We start from the raw sequence: 20,954 nt of genomic DNA, 5'->3' as shown, positions 1-20,954 counted from the left end.
CTGTTGGTTAGGTTTATGTAGAGTACTCAGTTATGGGGCAATGATTCAATTTTCTTTGTTGTGAGAGAAGCTTAAGAAAATGACATCAGGTGTGGACTATTTTTGCAGTACAATACAAATTAAGCATAGATAAGATTGGCTTTGTTAAGTTTATATATTATGTTCCTATGAGTGCCTTTTGAAATGTTCATCAGTTTTGCAACCTTCTGAAACTTTGCATTGAATCGTGTGACATAGTCCATATGGGAGAATTTATGGTGATGTGGCACCATTTGCTGGTGTGACAGTGGTTCTCCAAAACTGTCTAGGTTTTAAGTTCACCTTTTTATCTTTTTTTTATCATTTGTTGATATTGTGTATAAAATACATGTTTGTTATTTTTCACATTATATTAACTAACGTTATAATTCGTTTGTGAGGTGTCTTTTTTCCTATTAATTAGATTTTTTTTTGTTTTTTGTTTGTTTGTTTTTTTTACAACAAATATGACTTCAGCTGTCTTAACCCTTGAGTTGATCAGACCTAAAAGGCAAAGACACAAGTGTGATTGGTCAAGATTAAAGTAACTGTTGATTAAAAAATTCAGGTGTTAAGTACGTCTCACTATGTGTCTGAAAAGTCTCCTGGGTCAGTTTATTGGGAGTTTACAAAACACAGTTCTGTGTTTGGTATCTGTCTGAATGGGGATACCAGTTTTCAGTCATTTGGGACATCATGTTAAAACCGACATATATCACAATGCTCTACTGAAGATTCTTAGCAACTTGCAAAACTGTGGATGGGATGCATGGCATCCTGAAACAAATGCTTTATATGTTAAAATCACAGAAGAAAAAAACAAAACAAACAAACACTACCCTGCTGCTGATTCTGCTGTGTGTGGTCTGAGCACTCCACTTACATGGTCAACTTTTTATAATACAATCTTACTGTGAACCTCTCCTAACATTTGTACAAATTGTATACCTATGTACTTAAAATCATATTGTAATATTAACAAATAACCAATGAGAATATTAAGCAATACTATGTATCTGTAGCATGGACTTTATTCTCTCTTTTGTATTCTTCAATCTGTTAATAGAATGGATACAGAATCATGTCTATATTTCATTCAAATAAAGCTAGTGTTGTAAAGCAGTGCACATCACAGTCCAGCCTGATTACTGGCATAGACCTTTGACCTTATGTTTATTGTTGTGTTAGCAGTGTCTGTGCATGTGTGTGAGAGGCTATATGACAGACTGAATAAGACATTGCTGAGATGAGAGCAAGCATGTTCATCCTCTACAAATTAACAACAAATTAAGCATGTGAAAATGAATAAGTCTGTTTTAAGCAGGGCGGCACGGTGGCGCAATCGCCTGTTGCCTCACAGCAAGACGGTCCTGGGTTTGATTCCCAGCCAGGTGGCCAGGGTCCTTTCTGTGTGGAGTTTGCATGTTCTCCTTGTGTCTGCATGGCTTTCTGCTGGGAGCTCCGGTTTCCTCCCACAGCCCAAAGACATGCAAGTCAGGTGAATTGGAGATCTAAATTGCCCCTAGGTGTGAATGTGTTTGTCTGTGTGTCTGCCCTGCGATGGACTAGCGACCTGTCCAAGGTGTTTCACCTAATGAGTGCTGGGATATGCTCCAGCACCCCACGACCCTAATTAGGATAAGCAGCTTGGAAAATGAATGAACGAATGAATGTTTTTGAGCATCTGTCCAAAATTTGATAACAGTAATTTACAGCATTTACAGACTGTCATATGGGCTTGAATTGGTTGTCCACAAAACAAATTACACACACACACACAAAAAAAGAATTAACCTTTGTAAAACTCCCCTTCCCTTTCCTTCAGCACTTTCTTGCCTGGCACTTCAGTAGCATGTTGCAGTGCTGCCATCTTGTGGTAGCGTGCTTTATAACCATTAGATTTTAGGATCTCTAACATCTGAACTTATCAATATTCTGGGACCTCCACATGCATGAGAGAATTGTAGACCATCTTTTCCTACACTATAAGAACCCCCTGAACATTAAATTAAAGTGTTGTGAGATCTGTACACATATACATTAAAGAGGGAAGACTATCTTCTCCGAGGGAACAGAAACAACTAAACCTGAACGTCTAAGTACGGCATTGTGTGACCTGTGCACATACAAGAGAAGGAAATCCATCTTTTCTGAGAAAAAACAAACATTTTATTGTTCATTATACACAATGAAAAAAAAAAAGCCTTTTTTCCCAAAGATGATTGTTAATGTTCCTGAGGACCAACAGATCACAGTAAAACCTTGCCTTGGCTCCAGCGCTTTGTGCGTTTAAGGCAGGATTCTTTTACTCCTACCTTTCCCTGTAACTGTTTCCAAAAATATCATGTCAGAGTAGCAGATCATGTCAGACCAGAGCATAAATACAAACACTGAAGAGATGTAGCAACAATAAAAGCCATCGTGCTCACAAATTTACAACCAACAGGACTTATTTCACAACTCACCGATTAACAAATGAAAGAAAAAAAAAAATGTTTTCACAGATGGAAAAAGGAAGAGGGTTCAAATATTTATTTTGAGCTGTGATGTACTAATCAGCAGTAGTCTCTTTCACAACACCCAGACTCAGTACAAATACAAAGATTGTGCTCACACACACACAAAAAAAACAGCCCTTCCATGTTTGCATGGAATCATTTCTTTTAACAGCTAGCATTCGGATGTCAGGACGGTTAACTGACAGGGATAATGGCGCTGTGACTCACCGAATGAAAGCCGTTTAGCCTTCCATTTGCCTATAGAGTTTTAGGGATATATTCAGCAGGGTGTTCAACCATCTGATTTCACTGCACCTTCATTTGAATCAACTCTGTAACTCCTCTCTGTTCAGATGCTGTGGGCATTAAAAAAAAGGAAGTGGTAAGAGACTTCCTAACGGGTATGTATTTCTCTAGCACCGGGTGTGAGAAACCTCTCTCTAAAATTAGACACAATGTCAAATGTCAAAGTCTTCATTTGTTTGTTAGCTCTTTTTTCTTCATGTTGTCTTTTTTTTTTTGTTTTATGCTCATCAAAACCTAAAGTGTAATCATTTTATCAGAAGCATACTTTTAACCTTGTTAATAGTTTGACAGAGAAGACCAAGCCAGGTTGTCATTTAACTTGCACTGATATGAGGTACTACGTGAAACAGCAGGCTACAGTAAGCACAGCATTAAACAAATCAAATAAACAAACAAACAAAAAATAAAAACAAAAAACACATCAAAGTATCTTCAATATAACAACTGTGTATACAAATACAGCAATTATTCATACACTTATACTACAGTATACTAAATCAATTATTTTCTACAATGAATGCAATCAATAATATACAATATTTGCAATATAAAATATTTTTGTAAATATAGCACTGTATATAAAATTAGAAAGGTTTATGAACATAAAAATAAGGGCTTTAAAAACATAGTCAAGCAAATTATCATTGAATAGGCAAAAAAGTATAATATTGTTAAGGAGGAAAGAAAAAAATCTCCCTTTGAGCCAATGTATGAATACTTATGCGGAATTCACCAGAATGTCTTTGAATGTCAAGAGAGTAACAGTTTGCAGAAAGCAAAAATGGCACCGTTGTAAATATGTTCACTGACTGGAAAAGCTATGGCATTAGCTCTTTGCCCCGTCTGTTGGATCCAACAAACTAGGAGCAATGCCAAGCATACATCTACTATTTACTTGTGTTACATCTATGGCACCGGAAAACAAACACAATACAGAATTCCGATAGAGATCGCACAGTAGCCATTTGCCTGGGTTTTTTTTTTGTTTTGTTTTGTTTTGTTTTAAATGGCATTTGAGACACTTACTCGGGTTTTAAATCAAATGTCCTTCTTCATGAATTACAATATACTGAGTGGATTGAGACTGGACACTTCATGTATATCATTCACGTCTCATCTTTTGTGTCTTGATTGACAGATTGAAGAATTGATTAAAACTTTGTGGAGTACAAGAGTAAAGATTATGAAACACTGTGTTTACTTCAGCAGTTCAGCACACTCTCATACAGTTAAACAAAGCATAATCAATATTATTTCTAATATTGTATCCTCTAAATATGCAGACAGAAGGGAGTTAAAGAGTTGGCTTACGGGAGGACAATTTGGCCCAAAACAAAATCCTCTGTGTAGCTGCCACCAAGGAGAGATATTAAAGATACTAGACTGTCCCTCCTCACACTCAACAATAATATAACATCATATAACTTAACAAATGCACAACTGTGTACAAGGACTGAAATTGTTTCCTCATCCAAAACACAATGAGGGTCTCTCCTAGATGCACCTAGATCTAAATCTGAACAGCAATTCATTCTTCCAGTATGGCCTCATGACACCAACATTTAGCTCACATACGGTATGTAGTCTTTGTATATTTGATTACCGTGTGTTTGAATGTCCCTATCTTCTTCAGTCTTCTCTAAACAAACTGGCTTGAAGAGCGTGACATTCCTACAGTTCTGTAATTCGTCTTTCTGTCAACAGTTAAAAGGAGGAAGTCGGTATCGCACGTCTATAACGCACAGTGTATGAGTGAACAGAAATGACACAGTCAAAGAGAATGAGCATAGGTTAAAAAAAAAACTTAAAGCACAAGGATACTGTACTGGACTTCTGGCTAGACTGTGAGGAATAAAACCTCACTCTGACCTGATAGTAGAGCCTTCGTTTTCTATATCTGACTTTCAAAAAGTGCAGTCTCTTCAAAAAGAAAGACTCAGTAGAAAAAGGATCCAATCTCACACATACATACATACCTAAATTTATCCACCTAAACCTTTAGCTTAAACTACTGATCATAATTTACCGATAAAAAAAAGGAATCGAAAAAAGGAACATTTTCTTTAAAATACACATCTATAAGACGCATCTTACACTATTCCACTAGAACCTCCTCTGTTTTGATGGGTGTAATTATTGGCCCTCCACCTGTCGAGTCCGACCCCTCATCTTTGGTCATCTTGTCATTGTTCAGCTCCCCAACTCCCATGCCTAAAACGCCCACCCCTGCGAGGGCTCCCTGAGTGAAGCACAGATGCTTGATGACCTCATTGGGGTTGGAGAATGTCATTTCGCAGACGTTGCATTTGTAAGGTCTCCCTGAAGAACCCAGGAAAACTGCCTCCATTTGGCTGGAGTCGTCAGCCGCGCACAGATCCATGCTCTGTCGATCCACCATGGTGTAGGCTGACTCTGCGCCCTGGCTCAGGCAGACGTGTCGTGCCGCCTGATTAGCTCTGCAGAAGCTCTTGCCGCAAGCGCTGCAGCGGTAGGGCTTCCCGGTGTGGATGTACATATGCTCCCGCCAGTGGCTTTTCTGGATGAACTTTCGGCCACAGGTGGAGCACTCGTACTTGCGGCGCTTCACTTCCCTCTCTACGTCCGCGGCGCCTTCCAGGTTGTCGATGTCTGCGATATCCGATGGGGGCGGAGTGTCGGCCTGAGGCTGTGTGGCGCACAGATTCATCGCCGCTGTCGTTGCCATGGGAACAGCGACAGCGGTTTCAGATCGAGGCGAGTCTTTGGTAGTCGACGGAGGCTGTTCGCCATCGCTGACTATGTCACCCATGGTGGAAGTAGCTGCAGCGGCTGCGGCTGCTCCCCCAACTCTAAGGGCTTCCTCTACCTCGGGTGTGGCAGGCATCATTGGAGAAGATCCACCTCCTGACTCCACCACCAGGGGGAACAGAGACTGAGTGTGGAGAAGAAGGTGTTCCCTCAGAGCTCCTCGTTGGTTAAAACGATTCCCACACATGTGGCATGTATAGTGCTTCCTGAAGGAGGAATTCCTCCTCATGATACTGGGTTTGACATGGAGGATGGTATTGGTGTTAAAAGAGGAAGATGGAGTTTCAGCTGCTGCAGCTTCCGTGTTCAGCCCTTCTCCTGCCAACTGGCTCCTGCCACTAGTTGATGCCTCAACCTCCACCTCTGGAAGCGAATGCCCTGATTTGGACTTGGACCCTGTTAGAGAGATGGCTGAGATTGTTGCTTCGCATTTCCCATCAAGACCACTCACAGGGTCCAAGTCGATAGGCGAGGATAAGTGGCTTCTGCTAGGGAGCTGGCTGGACAGCACCCCCTGCTGGTCGGAGATCTGGATACCATATAGTGAAGTGGACAGCGGAAGACTGGGCTCGGCGTGAGAGAGGGCTGCTTGGCTAGCTAGACTGGCCTCCTGAATGAGGGGGTAGGCATGCAGGAATTTTACCCCCTGTTCCAACCTGGCTGGATCAATCAACTGAGGGGCCAGTTTGCCAGTGTACATGAGGTTGAGGAGGTAGCTGAAGATATCAGGCTGTATGTCCGCAGGTTTCAAGCGAACACAGTCACTGAAGAAGATGGAAGTATGTTAGCCAAATTGCAAGATGTGCTAAGACCTAAGGTAAAACCATTCTCGTTTCAATTACAACAAAATTAATACAACAAACCTACGAAAAATTTGAAAGTTTTACACTGCTAACCGCAGGAACTAACCTTTTCCCTAAGTCTGTGCTGAATAGCAGAAAATGTATTTTGGATTGCATATGGAAGTGTAATGTAGATGAGAAAATAACTTGAAGAACGTGTGACAAAACACGACCTTCAGGGTCTGAACTCCTACATTACCTGTCCTGGTGAATAAACAACATTCGAAAATAGTTGGAGAAGGCAGCAAGCACAGCCTTGTGTGCTTTGAAAAAGACGTCGCCGATAGCGACTGTGCAATCACACAGGAAGCCAAACTCCCTCTGTGCGTTGAGCTGCTGCAGAAGGATAAGACCATGGTTGGCCAGTTCCATTCTTCCACCTACACAAAGGGGCCAGAAACGACAGTTAGCTTCCTGTCTGCAACAGACCACAATGCACCACAAGAGGAAAAAAAAAAAAAGACTGAGAGAAGACCTTCAACTGCTTTTCTGAGGAGGCTAACTAAACAGAACCTAAAAAACACAGAGACACACACGAACACATACACACACACGCACACTCACACACACACGCGCATGCACACACACGCATGCATGCACCGACAGACACGAGTGCAATGAAAATAGGTCTTTTCACCTTTAAACTTGAACCTCTATACTAGCCTGTATCAATACGAGATATGTAAATCACAGAAAAATAGTACATAAGGACACTTGTCAATGAACAAACATGCTATTTTTATCTTCCTTTGAACCATTTATAGTTGACAACCATCAGTTTGACTGTTGTAATTCTGCTGTATTACTGGGCAGAGGGTTACATGAGAGGCTCCTATTGATCCTTTAGCATAGGCTCATATGACTGGGTTGCGATTCAGGATGTTTGCTCTGTATGGGAAAAGAGAAGGAGTGTGTGCTTGTCTTATTGACCCCTCATCCAAAGCCTCTGGAACTCCTCTAACAATCTAAGTCTCAATCTCAGGGGATACAAAGGAATGAAGGGGGATTTTGAGAGTGTGCCTCATAGGCTGTATCAACACAGTAAATACTTTTGTCTTTTGAGATTAGTTTTGGAAAAAAAATCCTTAACTGAATAGTCCAAAATGTAAATAAGCAATACCAACTCATTTTGCTTCAACACACTAATGTTTTTTAACCTGTCACATGTGCAATTCAGATAATCATTGTAAGACTTACAAAAGTGTTCCATGATTCAGTTTAAACTGTGGGCTTTGTGTTTAGTAATGCTGCCTTCCACACACTAACATTTCTTACACAATTCTGATTGTGTATGAAGTGACTCAAACTCAACCAACTGCCACACTTCAACAGAACACCTTAGCATGAACAGGTTGGTATATCCATTCGCTCCTCTGAGTGCTGGCCCTCTGCTGAGAGGGTATTCAGCATTAAGCAACACTTGACCATTTTCTCTTCTCTGGCCATGCTCTGACCCCAAAGGTCAGCACAGGTCTGTAGGTGTTACATGTCACATGATGAGAATTACATGTGGCTGACATTCCAGAAGCTATGTCCCAGTCACCAGTCAGAAACAAGAGAGTCAACAGACTCTCAGCCGTTCAGTATAGACTTGCAGGCATTCATGTGCATATGTACAAACCGTAGACTATAAACTCTCTCTGGAGAAAAAAGGTTTCTGCACTAATATCACAAGGCTTAGTCTGAGGAGATACAGTAGTATGTTTTTTTTTTAGCTAACGGCAAAAATTATTTAAAAAACTGTCAGACTCAGTGTATTCAATCCAGCCCATTAAAATATTTCAGTATCGGCCCTATTTGTTCAACATCTACACTGATATTATGAAGGCTTATATGGGTATTTGCAGACAGTTTAAAGCCATCAGATAACCCAGGCGTCTCTCTCTGAGCCAAAACGTGGACAACTATTATGTGTATTTACAATAACAACTCATGGATATAGCCGTGGTCGCTCTATTTGGTCACACAAATAAACCATTATTATACGAATAACGTTTTTTACATAAACAAAGGTACAAGAGCTACGTATATTCCGAACAGACTGACTTGTGTTCACAGTAATAAGAAGTTAGCGCCGCCCCTAACGTAAGACACGTGGACCGGAGAGATCTCCCGCAGAGAGAAACCACTTCCGCAGTACTCATTTCTTACAATTAAAAAATAAACCCTTTGAAAATGTAAGACAATTTGGGTTACTGGGTTATCACTAAACTTTCAACTACAAACAAATGCATTCGATAGTGTCCGATCATCATTACTTGCACAAACTCTTCTCATCGCAGCTGGGAGGCAGTGCTGAAGGCGCAACGGAGGTTAGCATCTGTTCTTCCGACTACTGCGAGCGACGTGAAGCGAAAATAAACGGAGCCTCATGAAATGGACATACACCGGGGGGAAGGGGTGGTCACCGAATATATTTCTTAAACTTCAAAGATATCGAGTTACACAAACAGGAATAAATTATATTTATGTACATGGACGACATAAATAAAGCGAAATACACGGGCACGTACCTTTTACTCCGCTTCTATGTGTGGAGTTTCGCGTGTTGTTGTTTGTTACCGGGGACTTGTCCGTTGGGCTCGCAGCTGCTCTGTTCCTCTCAAACGCAGCATTGGCGGCGATGGTCGTCGGTGTTTTCCGGTCGGGTTACGTTACAATCACATGACTGTCTAAAAGCACTTAAAACAGCAGTTGTAAAACCCACAGCCCGGGATGCCAAAACAAATAGACTTGGCGGTATGTGACGCCAAAAGCGTCCTCGTTTCCAGTGAATACCTTATGTTTACAGCGGAGAGACCGTTCTAGTTAAGGCTGGCACTGTATGTAAATTTATTTGATCTGCCGTTCGAGCACGTTAAACATGAACCGATTTGAGGGAATAGCCGTAGGTCGCCCTCCCCACCCCCACGCAAACAGATAACGTTGTATCGTGACAGAACCAAGCAACAGTATTTGCATTTCGGTTGACAAGGACTATCCCAGCCTCCTAGGCTTGGAAACAAACACGTTCCGTTAAAGCACGCAGGAGTGGGGGAATATTTTTTGCCTTGAATAATGTGAATTGAAATGTAACGTTGTAATATAACGTCTCAACCATTATTCTCCCATAAACAGTTTTACCAATAATTCTAAATAACAAACGTTTGTATCTAATTTGTACTAAAATTACAGCATTGACAGTTTTCATTGACGATCGTAGTTTTGTGAAATCAAGGTAGTATTACACTCAGTTCTCAAAATTTTGCGATAAAAATAAACATTCAACATAATTTCTCCCAACGTACATGTAAGCCTTCTTGGTCTGCTCTAAAGGTATAAAAATATATTTAAAATGGAAGTTTCGGTTTGTGGTAAGCTAAATGCGCGTCTGTTGTATTTACCTCATCTCTACTAACAAAACAAGTTAACGCAACATGTAGATTAGGTATGAAGAAATTTGTGCCTAATTTGCGTGGGCGCAATGAAACCGTTGCTGTTTCATGTCCAGTCATAACATGAATTCTGTTCTAATTTTAACGCATCGTAATAATACCACGTAGCCTAACCTGATCATAACACCTTGATATTGTAAGGTATTTTTTTTTAAAAGAGTATCGATTTATGTACACGAAAATCCATCCGTCGCTGTTCTGCAGATACCACAACCTGTGTGTGACCTCGACCATTTGTGTCGTCTTGCATATTTATAATAAATACTCAATATTAAATACTAATACTAATACATACTAATTAATAAATACTCAGTAAATGCCTCAGTATCCTTAGTTGTTTTAATTGTAATTGCTTGAAATCGCTTTGAAAAACCTATGTCATGAAGCATCTACCACAGTAACGTATTCGGTAATATAAGACCTGATGTTGTTATATATAAATATTTAAAAAAAAAAAAAAGAGAGAGAGGGGGGGTGCATCCACAAACACAGGCAATGAAGCAGGATATAAGCTATCGTGTTGGGGAGGACAAAACCAGGTAGTGCAGCAGGCAAAACTTGAACAGAAGAAGAATCATACAGGCCTACACAAAACACATGCAACTTCTGTACATTGAAATGACTCATTAACGAGTAATTTTTAAGTGCATTAACTGTAGTCAGTGACCAGTTTTAGCATAATGAGTTCCGAACCCCCGCTCTGATAGAAATTGCTCTGGTTTGAAGAGACCACCAATGGAATCCAAAAGGTGTTTTCCCCTAAGGTTCAGATTCCAGGTCAGTTTTGTTTCTTTAGATGAAGAATCCTTGGTAAGGTGAGGAATGGGGGAGGGGACACAAAACTGAGGAGCAAGTAGAGGCAGCCTCTCCCTGACTGACCGCATTGTCGAAATGCTTTTGTTTCAGGCAGGTACTAAATTACCTGCATTCAACTTTTTAAATCTTTCCCCTTTGAACAAAGCAGATAGTTCCAATGGTACCGGTTAAATCATAGGTTGTGTACACATACACACAAAGTTTCAGTAGAAGCCTACAAGACCACTGGAGCCGACATGGAGGTGAAATCCATCCTGGACATACTGTTTAGATTAGTTTTATAGTCCTCAAAAGTCTTTTTTCTTCTAGATCATGGGGTCACGTAGATGGTCCTCTGTGCATAATCTAGAAATGATTCCTGAGTTGGGGTTACAGGAGCCATCGTGGTCCTTTTTGTACATTTCAAAAATAAAAATGGGAGTAAACTCAACAGCACAGATATTGCATAAGTCGAAGAATTTTCTGAATAGCACCCTGTCTAAAGAGGCTTTTGGATTCAGTAAGAGGCTAAGTGTACTTGACAATCAGCAAAGCAACCAAACATTTATCACATCATGTGAAACATTGTTGTGTTAGGAAAGCGAGACCAAATCAAACCCAGAGATTCAATCAGAAGTTTTAAATGTTGGGACAGGTACCGTCAGTATAGAGGTGAGGATGGGGGGAGCATTGCTGTGAAATAAATAAGAAAGTCAATATAAGCTACTGATTCACTCTGTTTAAGATCAATGTCATTCGATCAATAGCGTTCTTCTGCCCACTCACTGTTGGTTACAGGAAACAGGAAAGACAAAGATCTCTCTCTCTCTCTCTCTCTCTGTCTCTCTCTCTCTCTCTCTCTGTCTCTCTGTCTCTCTCTCTCTCTCTCTCTCTCTCTGTCTCTCTCTCTCTCTCTGTCTCTGTCTCTGTCTCTGTCTCTCTCTCTCTTTCCATTTGTCACCTGAAAACATGCAAATGTAAAAGACCTATTATTATGATTATTATGATTGTGATTATTATTATTATTGTTGTTGTTGTTGTTGTTGTTGTTGTTGTTGTTGTTGTGGTAGCAGTCATTTGGTGCTCATTTATTCAGAACAAAATCAGAATAAAGTGTTGACTGTGTCATATCCTCCCAGCTTAGAGAATGAAAGCTATTGTCTGCTCTCTATTCTTATGCCTGTGATCTTGACTCGTTCTTTTATTTTTCAGTAGGAGAGACAGCACACACCTGAATAAACAAGGTCTTGATGTTGATGTTGTTTCCACCCTGACTTTAAATTTAAGGAAGGGCCCCCATTGACTGCACAGTTCATGTATATGAAGGTTTCCCCAGTCTGAGATTCCAATAATGGATCATTTGGACACACACATGCTCTCTCTCTCTCTCTCTCTCTCTCTCTTTCTCTCTCTCTTTCCCCTGATGATTCTTGTGTACAAACATTGACTGAGATGCATGCTCTGCAAACTAATGACAATGTTTTTCATTAGACGTGCATGGTACAGAAGTGTGTTACCTTTGTGTCCCCATAAATTTATAAAAATTGATATTATCTGACATGGTAAGCTCAGCATTTGTAATCTCTGCTTCCAAAGGGTGGAAAAACAACAAACATGTACAGTTATTGTAGTGTTTGGTGGTGTAAAAAACTGAGTGATTCACAAAATCAGTGGAGACAGTGACCTAGACAATTGATTCCACATGTTTGTACAAATAGACTATTCTGCTTCGATATGCTGAAGTACGAAGGAGGTTGAGAGAAAAAATAGTCAGCATAGAATCAGAAATCAAACTAAAACAGTCACACTTTCAGTAGCAAATATATTGCTGTGCCTAAGATCAGAGACGGTTATACCGACAGAAACACAAAGCAAACAGTTCGGCTGTTGTTTAACAAGCGATGCACGCAAGGACCCTGACGTTTGACGATAGAGTCGTTTAAGGTTTCCTAAGCGACGGTTGTTTTGAGCTGGAAACATGCCCCAAAGGATGTCGTCACATGTGAACGCAACCCCAGGGGCGAGAAAGCATTCCGGACGCATCTGTCTGATTTGGGTGGGCAGATTAGGGGGTGTGCAGCTGGATGTCGCCTGTGAGTGGACTGCTGCACAGAGAGAATCATGGTTACAGATGAAAGACAGACAGACATATAGATAGATAGATGGATAGATTTAAAGAAAAACTAATTAAAAAGAAAGACTGTGTTTTGCCATTCACGACACAACCCTTCCAACCTGTCAGATTTGATTGTTAACCTGATTTTAAAACACATTAGACTGTACAAATGTGGTTCGACGGAAAATCTACTATTCCTGCATTTCATTTCATGACCACTGAGTGGTGGTCTTATCGCGCATGAAAAAAAAACTCAGAAGAACAAAAAGTGTTTGCATTTTTCTAAGTCAAAAGCAAATATGCACTATGGATTTTAATTCTGCAACATGCTATTGTTATGTGAAATATACTGATTCTGCATATTTCGAGGAGGCTCAAGCATACCTTAACGTAGGACGAATAATTATTGTCAACGGGAGAGTATGAATAAAGTTTTATTGAAAAACGTCACAGTTACTTCCTGGTTGTAAAGATGGAAACCAACCAAGCAATGGTCCCACACTCTCTGTCAGCCAGATTTGAGGGGTATGTGAACTATTGCCTGTAGTTCGTTTAACTTGTGTATCTCTCTGAGCTGTGCAAGCAGTAATATTAAATTCAGAACAGACTTAAGCAAAAGTTAATAATAAGCAACTGTTAGGAGGTCAGTTAGCACGTTTCGAGGGCAAGTTGCTAACAAGCTAAAGCACTATTTTTAGTCTAGCCCTTGCCCTTTGAGAGCTTATCTTGCCTGAGTACGATACCTTTTGAAGACGATTCTTTACTGCGCTGGTTGCGTGGCTGACAGCTTTTAAAGAAGTTTGCTATTCCGCTGAAAGAGTCATGACTCATGTTTAAACAAACTGCTATTACTGCTCCCGTGTACTCAAATTTTTAGCCTGCACTGGCCCTATAGTTCATATATCTTCCTCTTGTTCACTGTCTTCAAGAATGGATCTTGTGTACAATGATAGCTCACGAGTCCATGTACCTTGATCATTTCGTTATTGTATGTTTATGATACCGTTGTTGTTTCACGAGTTACGCTAAATAAACTTAACTTAAACCTGAAGTTTTTTGTTGCAATGAAAATGCTCTCACAGTCGGCCCACGTTGGCTACATTTAACATCCTCGTTCCGTTAGTCATAACCTCTAAATCTCATTACACTTCAACTTGTTTTTGATTTAATCACATCACACGTGCAGTACACCTGTATTTGTCTAGTTGTGCTCATTTTCCACTTCTTTCCCCTGCCAGATCTTTTGCGTATCTGACAGTGAAAGATAGACTCCCAACCATTTTGACCAAAGTTATAGACACTATTCATCGCAGTAAGAACAAGTTCTTTGAAGAGCATGGAGAGGTAATAACTCGTTTTTGAGTGTTTATAGTTGAATAGCTTTGCAGTAATGTAATTTTTGTTAATAGACATCTAGAATGAATGCAATGCCACAATGAAGAGCTCTTGGAATGAGTGTTTCTCAGCTGTGCTCCTGCACAACCATCGACACATTAATTATGAAAGTCCTTAATTAGCAAAATGACACTTTAGGAATAAGAATTCAGAAATACTGCCCCGTCTCATTCTCCGTCATTCAAAGACAATTCTGTTCTCCCAGCATTTGTAATATGTTGAGAAGTTGCATCACTTTAGAAAAATATTTAAGAATTTAATAAGACTCTTCATAGTTATTAATGGTACATGTTTGTGTTTAGATTAGTACTCTTAAATAGTACTAAAATTTCCACATGTTCCCTAATTTTATGTCTCTCTGACTTGTCTTTTTTTCCTAGGAAGGGGTTCAGGCAGAGAAGAGGGCCATCTCCTTCCTGTCAAAGCTGAGAAATGAGCTCCAGACAGATAAACCCATATTGGCTCTGAATGATACAATGCAGGATGTGGAAGACTGGAACCAGTATATGCAGAGACAGCAGGCCCTGCTGGGGGACAGTGAACCCATCAGCTGGTTCAAATCACCCTGGCTTTATGTCGAATGTTACATGTACAGAAGGATACAGGAAGCCTTGAAGCTAAAGTAAGACATCGTTCAAAGGAGAACAAATTGACAATCCAGTGAACACGGTCACCGGATGTAAATTCAATGCATGAAATCGAATTAAAAACTATGGGCTTCTCTTTCACTGTATATTGATGTGAATTATTTTTAAAAGTTTGTATCTCATCTGTCCCTAAACTTACATTATGATCTTCCATTTCTTGTATTTTATTACATCAGTCCTCCTATATCCAACTTTGATGTCTTTAAAGAAGGTAAGACGCAAAGCTTCTTCGATTCCCAGCAAGCAATAATCTCCCTGTGCACATACCTGCAAGAGCTAATCAAGACCGTGGATAAAATCAGTGAGAAGCAGCTTCATGAAAACTTCCTCAAACTGTTACAGGTTAGTAATACACAGAATATGGTCACCTTTACTGATGCTGTCTGACACAAGTTAGCGGTTCACGGTCGGTCTCAGTCAAATGTTTCAACATCTGTACATCTTTCTTTGCTTCTTTTGATTTTGACGAAGCACCCATGTTTTGCTGATGTCTTGTGAATTTTGAGTTTACCAAATGTACAAATTTGCATGATTCTCTAGGTACCTGAAATGATTATCAATCAGCCAGAACTGAGAAAAAATTACCACGTGAAAACTTTGAGCTGTATTGTGATTATTAATTTTCAAGTCATATAATGTGAGCTTAGAGGTTTACTGTGTAAGTCAGTGTGGATCATTCATGCTTGAAGTATTTGTGATGCTTACAGAAACAGTTTATAATTGCTCAGTTAGGACATAATTAGTCATAATTTAAAGTAAAATGATAGCCAGTGCTATGTTGTCCAGTGTATTTTTAATATTCTTTTTTCACACAACTTGTAATTATATTACTTGAAAACTTGTAATTAAGTGTTTCTAAAGTGTATATTGGATTCTGTAGGTGAAGAACTCAAATGCCCATAATGCCCACCGTGGCTTTGCAGTGCAACAGGCTTTTAATAGGTCTCAGCGTGTTTTGTCCATTTTTACTGAAAAGGAAAAATACTGCGATTCATTCATTTGTTTTTCGGTGAAATCCAAAAAGCCGGTTAGCGATAAAAGGGTTTCACCCCTGTGGCTGGGTCTCTGTGCCAGGCTAAAGGAAGAGGCAGAGGAGCCTGGTAAATGGGAAACTCATGTCTCACAAGGTGACATAACAAGAAGGGGAAATAACCTGATTTTCTATTTATATTCCCCATGGTCACTTACCCCAGTTGCCAGGAAACAAAAGTTAGTGGGATTTTTCTGGAAAGTAGAAAATCAGATGTAATATTGCAAAATCTAAGACATTTTCAAAGGTTGATGTACTCTCAAACATTTAAGTAAAATAGGTTTATTGTGAAAATATGTTAAAAGAAAGAAAAAATGAAAGAAATGTGGTCTTACAGTTTCTTAAATGTGCTTGGCAGTTCTTCAGAGTGAAGTTTGAGGAGGAGGAATGTCCTCATAGGCTTTGATTGTGCTCTCAGCTCTGAAACCCCCGTCCACTTGATAGCCATTTCTGCAGTTTGCATGATTCCAGGTTTACATTGACGTTTTTCTTTTAATTGTTAAACGTTGCTGTAAAGTCTGATAGTTGTTGCGCACCGGTGCATTTTATGGAATGATTGTTTTGGCTAATTGTGCTCAGTTTCCACTGCTGATGCTCCCAAACTACTCAACTGTCTGATTAATGGCAGCATGCTTCGTTGTATCTCAATAGGTCTCATTGTGGGGAAACAAGTGTGATCTGTCTATCTCAGCTGGTCAAGAAAACGCCCAGAAAACTAGCCCTATGGAAACACTGCATGACCTCAAATGCTTCATCCTGGTCGACGACTCTGACATGGTGTGGTCGACCCTGATGTCCCTCAGGGGTTCTGGAGATCAGGACAAGTCACGAGCAAGGGTGGATGTTGTCCTGGACAATGCTGGTTTTGAACTAGTCACTGACTTGGTCTTTGCTGATTTTCTCATCACTTTTGGATTGGCGAAGGAGATTCGTTTCCATGGAAAGTCTATTCCGTGGTTTGTCTCTGATGTTACCAAACATGATTTTGATTGGACCATCATGCAGGTCATGGCAGCGAATCACAAGTGGATGTCTATGAGTGGTGCCCACTGGAAGCGCTACATGAAGGAAGGCTTGTGGTCATACCATGACCATCCGTTCTGGACCCTCCCTCACGAGTTCTGTGACATGCCATTGGATGCACCAGACCTCTACTCCACGCTCCAGGCCTCAGACCTGATTCTGTTCAAAGGCGATTTGAACTACCGGAAGTTGACTAGTGACAGGGACTGGGAACATACAGTTCGGTTTGAAAAAGCCCTGAGGGGGTTCCAACCAGCCCCGCTTTGCAGTCTTAGAACTTTGAAAGCCAATGTTCAGGTGGGTTTACAGCCAGGACAAGGGGAGAACCTAAGCGTTCAAAATCCAAATTGGATGACCAGTGGGAAGTATGCAGTGGTTCAGTTTTCCAGTCCACATCAAAAACATTGATTTTAAATCCAAGTGTTAATCCCACTAGATAAAACTATAGTCCTAACTAAGCAGGTGAAGTCACTGCAAAACTACTCGTGTTTATAGTCAGCAGAGTTTTTTTTCCCCATTTCATTTCCAAGAAGTCACTAAAGAGAGAAATCAAACTGCAATAATATTTAAACTTAATACATAACAGTCTCAAAATTGATCATAAAGGAATGTGGTATGACCTTTTTTGCATAACTTTAATCTCCAGACTGTTGATTGATAAAGGTCATGCGAGGTCAAGACTAGATATCATTTAATATATTCTTGAGAACTCTATACGTACATCATACATCCTACTGTATGAAAACAGATGTAAACATGATGTTTCATTAATCTGCCAGGGGCAAGTTAAATGACTGAACACGGCTTTATGTTCTGTGTTCACGTCGGTGTTTTCACTTACTTTGAAATGTATAATATATTGTTGCATACATGTTTTGCCTGGCACTTAAATTGTACTGTAGTTTTGTTGTTTTGTTTATTTTGTTGTTGTTGTTGAATGAGAAGCAGTTAGAGGCGAGCCAATAACATTCGCCAGCGAGTGAGCTGTATCACTTAGCCACATGTAACTCATAGAAAGGGAGAATAAGTTTACAGACTTCAGGAATCTTGAAGAAAAATGTGCTAACCTCCGTCCTCAAAGCCTGAGACTGCCGTCAGGTCTAGAGAGGCAGACTTTAAAAGCCTAATTAACTTGCCATTCCACATTCAGGGAAAATGAGAGAATATGTTAAAAGAAAGAAAAAAAAATGAAAGAAATGTGGTCTTACAGTTTCTTAAATGTGCTTGGCAGTTCTTCAGAGTGAAGTTTGAGGAGGAGGAGGAATGTCCTCATAGGCTTTGATTGTGCTCTCAGATCTGAAACCCCGTCCACTTGATAGCCATTTCTGCCGTTTGCATGATTCCAGGTTTACATTGACGTTTTTCTTTTAATTGTTAAACGTTGCGGTAAAGTCTGATAGTTGTTCTGCTCTGGTGCATTTTATGGAATGATTGTATTGGCATATTGTGAGCATGTGTGAATAAGTCATTTTGATATGCAAAGCCAACGTTGGGAGAAAAAAAAACTATTTCTGTAAGACACATGCACCAATCTCATCTGTAAAGTAATGTACCTACTGACGTAGGCATATCGCATCAATGGATTAAAAAGAAAAACATGCAGTTGTCAAAACATTCATTTGTCTGTTTGTTCTCTTCTTCTCATTGCAAGAGGAAGTTCACTCTTGTTGACTTATGGGCTCGTGCTGACAGTTGCTTCTTTGTAATTGTGTAATCACATTTTTAGCTTTCTAAATCCTGACTTTCTGATCAATAGTGAAAGATGCTGGTTTGTCCTGCCGCCTAGGGGAGCCAAACATTTTTTTTTTTTTACTAAATGAGAACAGTGTCAACACAGTAATACTGTGTATCCCCATTCTTATGGTCACACAGACACAGAAGACTGAACTACTACTGGTCTTTTTTTTGTTTGTTTGCTTGTTGGAAATTTCTGGTCAATGACTCACAATTGTCACAATGGCATAGTAAATCAGTGTAGTTTCAGTTAAGATCTGTACAGAAAACAAGCATTTCCAGTGAGAAAGGCAGGAAAAAAAAGTCTGTGTTTGGTTAAAAAAAAAAAAAGCTATTTGTGCTGAGGTAACGGTTAACATGCGCTCATATGTCAAAGGGTTGAATTTCCTCTTTGCGTCTTTCAGAATAAAAAAAAAAATTCTGAGTAATCCTGGAACTCACAGTGTGTTCTGCTGTTTTTTCTGCGGTTCTTCCATCTTCGTACTACTTCTTTGTGGGAAAATTGTGGATGACATCATTCAGATGATCCTCATTCTAGAGGCACTCATTGGCCTCTTGACCTGTGATGTCTGAACGCTGCTTGATTATTAGGTGATGATGACATGATGTAAAACAGACTGTGACTACTGGCAGTGCTGATAGAACCTCGCGCTCTGCTCAAGATGATGAGCTAGTCAGCAAAACAGAGAGGTCGTTATCAATAATACGACAAAATTTTGTAATTACCTCAACGAGAATAGTAACCTATTTCTTTGGGAATTTTGTTCTTAATATCAAGTTAAATTTAGTGAACATGAGGTAACGCTGGTCTGAGAGAAATCAGTTTTTGTATATCCAGTTCACTGAAATACCACATCCAAATGCATAGTTTGAAATGTTACAATATTTGTCTGGCATGAAACTGTACTGATCTTTTCACCCAGTTTTTTCACAAGAAAGAGTCCTAGAAGTGACATCTAGGATACAACAAGGATTATATATAGTTCAGGATGAATTGTGGAGTGCAGGAGGCAGTGGGTAGCGCTGTCGCCTCACAGCAAGAAGGTCTTGGGTCCGATTCCTGGCCGGGCAGCCAGGGTCCTTTCTTTGTGGAGTTTGCATGTTCTCCCTGTGTCTGTGTGGGTTTCCTCCGGGAGCTCCGGTTTCCTCCCACAGTCCAAGGGTTAGGTGAATTGGAGACACTAAATTGCCCCTAGGTGTGTGAGTGTGTTTATCTGTGTGTCTGCCCTGCGATGGACTGGTGACCTGTCCAGGGTGTTTCCCCGCCTTTCGCCCTACCCCAGCACCCCCTGCAACCCTGATTAGGATAAGCGGCTTAGATAATGAGTGAGTGAGAGAGTGAATTGAGGCATTGTAAACTATGACAGTGGATTTTTGTGCCGTATGACCGTGAATTTTGAGGGATTTTTCTATAGTTAAGTGTAGCTATACTCTTACTGTCCACCATGCTTCTTCTTTGCAAACCTACATTATTAACACACAACATTTATTTACACAATAATCACAATTACTAGTTTGGCTTAAGCAACGTTAAGGTTGGTGACCTTCTGTCCTGCCCCTTATGTCTGTTCTCTGTGTCACTGTGCACTTTCTCTATTGAAACAAATGATCATGCCAAATGACAAACAATGCCATCATACACCACATCTCTCTAACTCTTCACACAGTGTTTCTGTATGGTTGTGTGCAGCAGTTAGCATGACATGGCATCTCTCTCCCTCTCTCTCTCTCTCACTTTATCTCACTTTCTCTCATTCTCATTGTTAGCAATTTGTTGCTGCTGTGGAATGTGACGATGTACATACAATAATTACATAAATACAAATATGGCTAGTTAATGTTCAAAGTCAAGCCTTACATGTCTTAATAAAAACCGGTTAAAACAAAGAAGAGCAAAGACTAAGATGAGCTGAGGATATGAAGACTGGCACTGACAGATCACTGCTTGTCAGCTTTTTTTTTTTTTAAATCTGAAATTTAAATATTAATATGTGCAGGTTGCTGTTATATACCTGAATGCCCTCCTAATCAGTTCCATCTGCCCATCCATTCAGCCTGAATTAAAAAAAAATAGATAATGATGATTGTGATGATGATTAAAAATCATGTTTGGTCATGCGAGAAATTGTCACTGACTCTCAGAAAGGTTCCCTTTAACACATGATAGTTTTGATCAGTAAATTCATCAGGGAATTAAACACCAACACAGTTGACACCTTGACATTTCACTCTTTTTTTTTTCCTCAGTGTGCCTGGATAAGGAAATGATATTGAAACACTGCAAAATAAATATTACATTGTTAGAGAGCAGCTGCTGTTCTCTCCTGCT

At 40.0% G+C, this 20,954-nt stretch overlaps 2 protein-coding genes across 3 annotated transcripts; one reads left to right on the top strand and one right to left on the bottom strand.

The window, feature by feature from the left end:
- Positions 1 to 2,194: 2,194 nt before the first annotated feature.
- Positions 2,195 to 9,094, bottom strand: zbtb2b (zinc finger and BTB domain containing 2b). Of its 2 annotated transcripts, XR_004025239.1 has the most exons (4): positions 8,965 to 9,041; positions 6,651 to 6,831; positions 4,426 to 6,373; positions 2,195 to 2,872 (listed from the first exon to the last, which is right to left on the bottom strand). XR_004025239.1 is itself a non-coding variant. In XM_030771629.1 (3 exons), the coding sequence occupies exons 2-3, from the start codon at positions 6,821 to 6,823 to the stop codon at positions 4,918 to 4,920; spliced, it is 1,629 nt and encodes a 542-aa protein (XP_030627489.1). In that variant the 5' UTR covers positions 6,824 to 6,831; positions 8,965 to 9,094; the 3' UTR covers positions 3,830 to 4,917. The 2 variants fall into 2 exon arrangements, 1 of the variants encoding a protein (XP_030627489.1); XM_030771629.1 differs by lacking the exon at positions 2,195 to 2,872 and having other exon boundaries at positions 3,830 to 6,373; positions 8,965 to 9,094.
- A 4,166-nt stretch (positions 9,095 to 13,260) lies between these two features.
- Positions 13,261 to 17,759, top strand: dcph1 (damage control phosphatase 1). Its single transcript, XM_030771681.1, has 5 exons — positions 13,261 to 13,321; positions 14,035 to 14,140; positions 14,572 to 14,813; positions 15,015 to 15,180; positions 16,520 to 17,759. The coding sequence occupies exons 1-5, from the start codon at positions 13,269 to 13,271 to the stop codon at positions 17,297 to 17,299; spliced, it is 1,347 nt and encodes a 448-aa protein (XP_030627541.1). The 5' UTR covers positions 13,261 to 13,268; the 3' UTR covers positions 17,300 to 17,759.
- Positions 17,760 to 20,954: the final 3,195 nt, after the last annotated feature.

Source organism: Chanos chanos, chromosome 4, assembly GCF_902362185.1.
Source record: "Chanos chanos chromosome 4, fChaCha1.1, whole genome shotgun sequence".
NCBI classification, from domain to species: Eukaryota; Metazoa; Chordata; class Actinopteri; order Gonorynchiformes; family Chanidae; genus Chanos; species Chanos chanos.
This window is presented reverse-complemented; position numbering and strand designations above follow the sequence as displayed.

Excerpts from the sequence above, each read along its gene's own strand:
- zbtb2b (XM_030771629.1), bottom strand. The coding sequence starts at position 6,823 with ATGGAACTGGCCAACCATGGTCTTATCCTTCTGCAGCAGCTCAACGCA. Across the intron at positions 6,374-6,650 it reads TTGTTTATTCACCAGGACAG|TGACTGTGTTCGCTTGAAAC; the intron begins GTAATGTAGGAG and ends CATCTTCTTCAG.
- dcph1 (XM_030771681.1), top strand. The coding sequence starts at position 13,269 with ATGGAAACCAACCAAGCAATGGTCCCACACTCTCTGTCAGCCAGATTT. Across the intron at positions 13,322-14,034 it reads CTGTCAGCCAGATTTGAGGG|ATCTTTTGCGTATCTGACAG; the intron begins GTATGTGAACTA and ends TTCCCCTGCCAG. Across the intron at positions 14,141-14,571 it reads TCTTTGAAGAGCATGGAGAG|GAAGGGGTTCAGGCAGAGAA; the intron begins GTAATAACTCGT and ends TTTTTTTCCTAG.